This window comes from Gymnogyps californianus, chromosome 9, assembly GCF_018139145.2.
Source record: "Gymnogyps californianus isolate 813 chromosome 9, ASM1813914v2, whole genome shotgun sequence".
Lineage (NCBI taxonomy): Eukaryota > Metazoa > Chordata > Aves > Accipitriformes > Cathartidae > Gymnogyps > Gymnogyps californianus.
This window is the reverse complement of record NC_059479.1, coordinates 24943596-24951719: the sequence shown is the minus strand read 5'-3', so window position 1 is coordinate 24951719 and position 8124 is coordinate 24943596. Positions and strand designations below refer to the sequence as shown.

The 8124-nt window shown below is 61.6% G+C and overlaps 1 protein-coding gene across 2 annotated transcripts; it reads right to left on the bottom strand.

Annotated features, from left to right (window-relative positions):
* Window positions 1-5: 5 nt before the first annotated feature.
* On the bottom strand, window positions 6-4092 carry CCNB3 (cyclin B3). Of its 2 annotated transcripts, none has more exons than XM_050901841.1 (11): window positions 3984-4092; window positions 3820-3915; window positions 3506-3624; window positions 2889-2970; window positions 2439-2537; window positions 2170-2262; window positions 1771-1908; window positions 1152-1307; window positions 706-855; window positions 378-508; window positions 6-225 (listed from the first exon to the last, which is right to left on the bottom strand). In XM_050901841.1, exons 1-11 carry the CDS (start codon window positions 4074-4076, stop codon window positions 153-155), a joined length of 1230 nt encoding a protein of 409 aa, XP_050757798.1. In that variant the 5' UTR covers window positions 4077-4092; the 3' UTR covers window positions 6-152. The 2 variants fall into 2 exon arrangements, with proteins under 2 accessions (XP_050757798.1, XP_050757799.1); XM_050901842.1 differs by having other exon boundaries at window positions 3820-3903.
* Window positions 4093-8124: the final 4032 nt, after the last annotated feature.

Here is an 8124-nt window from a genome sequence, read left to right as displayed (position 1 = left end):
GCGTGTAAGACAAACACAACATTTTATTGACAGCTCTACATGACTTTTTTTTTCCCCCCCTTCCCTTCAGTTAAAATTGCTATTGTTTATGTACATGGTGCTCCCCTGCCAGAGAGCACCCAGCTATTTACAGGCTATTTACAAAGACAGGGCTAGCAGCTCTTCAGTATCTCTTCCAGCTTGAGCATGTCCATGGGGGTGACTTTGGCAACCTCAAAGAAGACCCTGGAAGGAACCACGTTGGCTTAGAGCTCAGCCACAGCCCTGACACCCATCCTCCAGGGCCCCCCGGCTCTCTGCAGTACCCAAGTGTGTGTGCTGGTGATGCCACCCTCCACAGAGGGGACAGGCATGAGGCAGAGCCCCACGATGCTCACCTGTGTGAGTACTTGGTGCGCACAGCCTTCAGCTTGTCATGGGGCTGGTATGTGAGCAGGAAATTCAGCCTCTTCACCAGGGGATGCAGGTCCTGGGAGCGGTACCCACTGTAGTACTCCAGCGTGGGAGTCTGCAAAGGGACAGCAGGGCTGAGCTGGGTCCTCTCAGCGACGGTACAGCCATCATCGTCCCTCTCCAGCCCCCCAAATCCGAGCATAGCCCCAGAGCATCACCCCCACACACCGGTCCATCCACTCCTGCACCCTCATGGTGCCTCCCAGGGTGCCTCAGGGCGGGGGACACACAGCAGGTTGGGCAGGTGCTTACCCAGCCACCAAGGTTCTTCATGGTGAGTGCCAGCAGCAGGCAGCTGGCAGCCAGCTTTGAGGGGCTCTCCCGGGCGTAGTCGTACTCCTGCAGGGTCATCTCGCAGAGGAAGCGGGCCAGCGTCAGCGTCTCCATGGTGGCACGGGCGCACTACAGCCGGGCAGGCAGAGAAGGGCTCAGCCTTTTGAGCAACGCTGCTCCCCCCGACAACCTTTTTGGGATCTAGAGTGCTGCCCCTGGGGCACAGGACACAGATCCCACACCTCCAGCCTGGCACAGACCAGCATCCTCACCCCTCAACCCCGTTGCGGGGGGCCTGGCCAAACCCTCCTTTGCTGCCAGCTGGGAGCCCAGGGCCCCGAGGATGCACATCGCCACCCCAGGGAGCCAACACAAGGGGTGCCTGGAGGCACCTTGACACCAGCCTGCCCTCCTGCTGCACCCACCTTGGCAAAGCGTCGCAGGAACCGGTAAGGGATGGGGATGTTGATGTCGAACTTGAGGGTGCTGAGGATGCTCATCTCCATAGCAATGAGCTCTTCCCGCTTGTAGGCATCATCACAGATGTAGAGGAAGTCATCCACGCACGGTGGGCACCGCTCCTGCCGGGGCACAGTTGCTTAGCACCATAATGGGGGTTCATCCTGGCAACACTCAGGAAATCCTACCAGCCTGTAGGCCCTGTAAGTGCTCACAGCCTGCCAGACCCTGAAAGGACTGTAACAACATCCAGCAGGGCTTGTGTGCTGTCTATACTGCCCCAGCCCTTGGCTCTGACTCCAAGCCTTGCTTGCATGAGGTGAACTCAGGTGTCCTGGTGGTCTCTGCAGAGCAGAGAGGAGCCAGGTCTCCAGTGACACCAGGAGACAGGATCCAGCCCGCCGGGACTGCATTTGCAGCCCTTGGGATAGGAAGGGGTAACATGAGGACAGACATGCCACCCCAGCAGCTCTTGGAGCAGTGGCCTGGCGCTGCAGGGACCCAGCCATTTCCAGTAACCCATGGGGACCAGAGAGGCACAGCCCCCTCCGCCCCAGCACCCCAAGACAGCGCACGAGGAGTCACCTCAAATTTGGAGGCGATGAGGATGGCGGTGGAACCGATGAGCTGCAGCTTGTCCCTCATGCTCACCACCTCCACCAGGTAGTGGTCCACCAGCTTCACAGCCAGGTACAGCGTCTCGTGGTTCAGCTCAAAATTCTCCTGCAAGGATGCGGGCAGGGGGGCAGGAGGGGGTGTCAGGCAGAAGCTAGGCCCGCCTGGCCTCCCCACGTTCCCTCACAGGAGCCAGCGGTGCCCACGGGGCCAGGCTCAGAGGGAGGGATGCAGGCTCATCCCCAGCCTGGGGAGGGGGAAGAGCAGCTCTGCACTGGGGACACTCGCAGGAGCCTCTGCTGGCATAGTGAGGTCCCACACGCCAAAAGCAGGGTGGGGGCTGCTCTGCAGCAAGCCATGCCCACGTACCTGCACCTCCACCATCCAGTCCACCAGGATGGCACGCATGTCCCCGCTGATGTCTGGCTGCTTCTCCATGTAGTCGGGTAGCATGAATTTCTCCTGCCGAGGTACCAGCTGTCAGGGACTCGCCGGACACCACCACCCTCAAGCGAGACCCCTCCCGCCCCATGCAGGCCCCTGCCAGATGCTCAGAGCCTCTGGGCAGTGGGTAGCCCTGCCCGCATGGTCACCCCTTCCCCGGACAGGGCTGCCACCCCCAGCCAGGCATCACCCACCTCTCTTCCCCGCATGTATTCGAAGATCTCCTTGGCATACTCTGCATTGGCGTAGGGGTCACCCAGCTGCTCCTTGTCTATGTCCTCCACTGCTGGTACCTGGTGGGAATGAAGGAGGCAGCAGTAAGGGGGAGGCCCCGAGCTCTGCGAGTGGTGGTCACCCCTTCATGGCAAGGCTGCTGCACCTCTGCACCCTCTTCCCCATCTGCCCCCATCACCCTGCAGCCCCCACCCCACTCTTTCCCCTGGGAGATCTTTTGAAGGAAGAAGTTGGGGGGGTTTACCCCCATCCCCAGCTTCCCATCACACTGGCCCGAGTATCTCCGAGGTCCAAAGCACTGCCTGGTGCCCTGATATCACCAGCGGCAGCCATAGACCAGCACCATCAGGATGAGACTGGGGGCCAGGCTGCAGCCCAGGGTCCCTGCCCTCTCCTCAGAGTTTCAGTACCTGTCCAGGCACCGGCTCCTCTGGCACAGGATCCTCCCTGGGATCTGCAGGAGCCGCTGTTGGGGGAGTTTTCTTCATTGACCTGGACAGGACAAGAGCGTAAATCATTGCTGGGAGGAGGCCACATGTCCTGGCTGAAAGTGGTTCTCCAGAGCTCCTTGCTGCTTCAGGAAGGGGCTAAACCACCCCTGAAATATTCCCATAGGGACTCTTAGAATCATTTAGGTTGGAAAATACCTTTAAGATCATCAAGTCCAACCATCAACCTAACACTGCCAAGTCCACCACTAAGCCATGTCCTGAAGTGCCACATCTACACATCTTTTAAATACCTCCAGCGGTGACTCCACCACTTCCCTGGGCAGCCTGTTCCAATGTTTGACAACCCTTTTAGTGAAGAAGCTTTTCCTAATATCCAATCTAAACCTCCCCTGGCGCAACCTGATGCCATTTTATCTACTGTCTACCCTCCCCATCTGGCTCATCGTCTCCATCGCCCAAAGGAAGCCCCCACCACTGCTTGTTCTTCCCCATGGGACAGGTTTGCAGGTGCTGGCCCTGCAGCATCCCCCCTGCCCTAGTCCCTGTCCCCATCTCCATCTCCCCTGGCTACTCACTTTTTGAGGTTGATCTCATTGTTCTTGGCCACCCCCAGGGCAGCATGGGCCCTCTGTGCCTTGTGTGGTGCCACTTTCACAGCCTCCTTCTTCCCTGGCACCACCTGGTTCTTGTGAGCCTGTTTGGGTCAGAATGGAGGTATACAGAGGGGTGCACAGAGGGAAGCGAGGTGTGCCCTGCAGGGATACCTCTCCTCCTGCTGACGGGGCATGGGACACCCCCCACTCTGCGTGCTGGAGGGGACGCCCAGCCCCACTCCCATGGGGGGGCTCATGGGGGGCACCAAAGCCCCCACCCCCACAGAAGCACTCACATTGGTGATGTCCCCGAACGCCGACCTCTTCTTGGGCCCGCCCTGGGGGGAGGATGGCGACCTCTTGGCCTGACAGCCCTCCTCCTGCAATAGAGGCTGTTAGAAGATGGGGGGCCAGCTGCCCCACGGGGCCCCCCACACCCCTTGCCCGACTCAGGACTCACCTTCTCAGGGTTGGCATTCTCTGCAGCAGGGCCCACCTTGCCTGCTCGGGGCTGCTTGGTGCTCAGCATCTTGGCGTTGCGTGGCAACGGCATCCTCTCCCTCAGCCTCTACGAGCAAGCTAGGAGCAGAGCAGGGCTTGATGCGGGCAGCTGCCTGCCCCCAGGGACACCCTCAAGGGCTAGGGGCAGAACCATGGGGCACTTATCCCTCCTGGGGGGGGGGGGGGTAGTGCAGCAGGGACAGACCCCAGCTCCCCCCCCACCCCCAGGCATGGCAGGCAGATGGTGCCCTGAGGCAACCCCAGGGAGGGTGCAGGCCTGGCGAGGGGTGCGGGGAAGGGCTGGTGTGCTCCTCCCAGGGGAAGGGGGAGAACATGGAGCCCCAGGACCCCACCAGAAGCACCCTGTTGGGAGCAGGAGGGGAGAGGCAGTTCCCAGCTCCCTGCATCCCGGAGAAGGATGTATGGGCTCCCGCTCCCTTACCCACCCACCCCCCCCCCCCCGCAACACCGGAGGGGGAAGTGGGCTCAGGGGTACCTCCGCACCCCAGCGGAGCGGGAGCCCCCACCCAGGACAGGGGGCTCCACCCCTGCCCTCCCCCGGGGCACCCGGGAACGGGCCGGGGGGCCGACACCCTCGGGGGAGCGAGGGGCTAAGCCTTCAGCGGCCCCCACTCAGCAACCACCACCCCAGGTGCAAGCCCCACTCCCCTGCACGCCCCTACACCCCCCCTCCGTCCCCCAGGAGCCCCTTGGGGGTCCCCGGGAGAGCCGGGGGTCCCGGAGCGCCCCGCTCACCTGCGCCGCCGCCCCGCAGCCGGCCCCGGCTCTTTTGAAAGTAGCAGTTCGGTAGCGGCCGGCCAGCACTGGCCGAGTGTCGCCCAATCAGAGCGCGGGGCGGTGCCAGGCGGCGGCCAATCGGCGAGCGGGTAGGGATGCGGTTGCTAAGGGGCAGGGCGGCAGGGTTTAAAATTCAGCCCCGGCGACCAATGGAAGGGCGGACTTGCGGCGGGGGCGGGGCGAGCCGGCCGGCCGAGGCGGGCGGTGATTGGTGGGACGGGTTGCCGTTTAAATCCGTCTCGCGGGGGCCGCTGGGGAGGGTGTCATGGCGGTCAGCGGGCTGGGCTTGGTGCCGGTGGAGGGGCGGGTGCTCCTCCATCGCCCTCTACCGTGCCCTGGTGGGACCCGGAGCTCCGGGGGAGCTGCCCCGGCGCTTCCGCCCTTCATGGAGGGGGACGGAGCGACCTCCACAGGCCTCTGGGCCTAGCGCCCCCCTAGGGGCCTCGACCCCGGCCTGCTGCCCGCTTCCTCCGCCCGCAGCCGGGGCTGTGGGTCACCCCCTTTGTCCCCCGCCCCGGACACCGGGGCTGCCCTTTCTCACCGGGTTGGGGGTCTCTGGTTTGGGGGGCAGGGTGTACCCGGGGCTGGCCATGCAGCTCCTGTGACCCCATGTCATGAATGGATGATTTAGATCGCTCGAGGAACACTGACAAAGGTATCGGCAAAAGTGGTTTTAACGTGACGTCGTAAAAGCGCAATTTAACGAAGTTCGATGGCAAGGTTCACTGTTACTGTACTGCATGATCATTTGAACAATGATTCAGAACTACCAAGGCAGAGTCGAAGTTCCTAAGACAAAATCAAAGTTACTAAGGCACCAATCAGAGTTACCATACTACAAGGTTACGCGCGATACCGGTCGCTTACCAAAGATCTGCTGTTGGTGAAAGGTCTCTCTGCCTCGAGGAGCAAGCTTGAGGGCACCCCAGCTCAAGGGGAGATCGCTGCCATGCAGCCAGGCTGCCTAGCAGGGAGAGCGCAAAGAAGGCTCACTCAGGCTGCCATATTTATGGAATAAAGTGGTTGGCTCGTAGTCAAATTACGGGCGACGGGAAAGGTATGCATGAGACTCCTTGTACCTACAACTTTCTTTGTTCCTTCATAAATGAGTCTTGGAAAAGCCGCCTGCTTTTCATGTGTTAATTGCATGATCGGTGTTTCAAGCTCATATACGTTGACGCTCACTGTGTCACTCTGGTCCTTTGTGGGTTTTCAGAGAACAGATTGGAACTAGAGAAGTTCTTGGCTCGGTTACAGCTCAGGCCTTCGCCCCCTTTGGAGCCTGAACCAAACCACTGCGAGTTTGGTTAAGGGGTCGAGTACATCTGTCACACCCGGCCAGGCAGGGATGGCACCAGCAGCCACCAGTTCATCCCTGTTGGTTGAGCTCTGAGGGCTACAACCCGCTGCTGCAGACACAGCCTCAAATGGGGCATGAGCGGGTGCTGTTTAATATGCTGGCCAGGTAGAAAGCCCCTTGCCCCAAAAAACCCTTGCAACATGGCTGGGGGAAAGGGTCTGTCCCTCCCCTGCCCTCTGCTCCTGCCTGCTGGGCTCGGGGGACCCAGGAGGATGCATCTTGGGCGCTTCCACCAGCTCAGTTGCTCTCAGAGGGTCCGTCCCCTGCCGAGATCGGAAAGAGGGGGGGATTGACCTCCCCAGTGAGGAGCCCCCAGCCAGTCACACACCCTGGGTGTCCCGTTTTCTGGGAGGAGGATGGAGGCGTTGAGTAACATCCATGTCACAGCTGGCCATGACAAGTACCTGGGGGAGCAGGGGTGGCAGCGGCTGCCGGGGGGCAGAGGTAACCCCTGCCTGCAGCCCCGGGGTGGGAGGCACCCACCCCATGCCCACCGCCTGAGCTCAGCTGGGGGACGCTGAGCTGGGCTGGTGGGAGCAAAAGGTGGCTCTGAGGGCAGGAGCTGCCCTGCTTGTGCGGAGCGGTTGTAGCTGGGCAGCCCCTGTCCCACCCGCGCACCGTCTGAGCTGCTCCTGTGGTCCCAGAGGCTTTGGGGATGCTCTGACCTGATCCCCATTCCGTTGCGGACTGGGGTGGCACGTGTGCCACCCATTGTGCAGAGGTCCCTTCCCCTCTCCAGCTCTTGGGGGCTTTTAGCACTGCGCCAAGCTTCAGGCTCAAAGGAAACCCCCCAGTCGAGGTAAGCTCTGCAGAGCTCAGCGCTGCAGCAGAGGAGAGCTTCCCCAGCCAGCAGATTCCCAGCAAAACCTTCCAGATTCCCAAGTTTAACCCAAGGAAATCCTTTGGGATAATCCCACACCCACGTGCCGCTGTTGCCGGTGGAGCTGATGAACGCCTTGCTAGGGAAACATCCCGGTGCCAGCATCCGAGGGACTTTAACCTGCTGCCCAGGGGCCATGCGGGCAGGATCAGTCCTTTCTCCTTGCTGACAGGCAGGGCTGCTCAGGCCATGTACAGGCAGCTCTGCCACGTCTCTGGCAGGAGGACCTGGGGCCATTGACAGCCAGGAGCAGCAGAACAGCTTTGGGGTGCGGCATGGCCGAGGGGTGCTTGCAGGGCCGGCGGGGGTTTAAACCTGGGTCCCACAGATCTCGGGTACCCTCAGTCCCCAAAGCCAGTCAGGGCTGCTGCGGCTCCAGCCCATCTTGTTTCTTCCTTGGCCACTGTACGCTCCAGCCCCGGCTCCCCCGGTGCTGCCGCTGCTGTCCCCGGCCTGGGAGCTCCCTGAGGTTTGCTCGCCGTTGGTCTGGGATCCTTGTGGGATCCAGGTGTCTGCTTCTCCTTGCGCATGTTGGGGCAGCGCATACTCCAGCCAAAAATACGGGTCGGGTGCATACTCGCCAGGCAGAGCTGGGACACATCCCACCGCCGATGGAAACACGGTGCATCGGCCTGTGGGATAAGATCCTCAGCCAAAAACCCCCCATGCAAGTCTGCCTGCGGCTCTGCGGGGGCCTGGGCAAGCTGCCTGCTTTGGGACGGGTCCGTGTCTGCCTGTCCTGCCCAGGCTTGGCAGGGGGAAGCCGGCTTTTCCAGTCCCCACGGCTCTGCCGTGCTGGCGCTCCTCAGGAGACTCTCGGGAAGCCCAGCCCCACTGCAGGGGCTGCGGCTCGCACCACACATGCCGAAATCCCACCACACATGCCGAAATCCCACCTGGCTGTCGGGGGGTACTGCAGGAAAGATGGGAGGCGCAAGAAGTGGACCCTGCAAAGTGAACACCATGGGTCTGCAGCAGGAGCTGTGCCGGCTGTCCAAGCATGGAGGCAAGTCTGTGGTCTCAGTCCTGCTTGTCATCTAAGGATGCTGAGGGCCAGTTTGA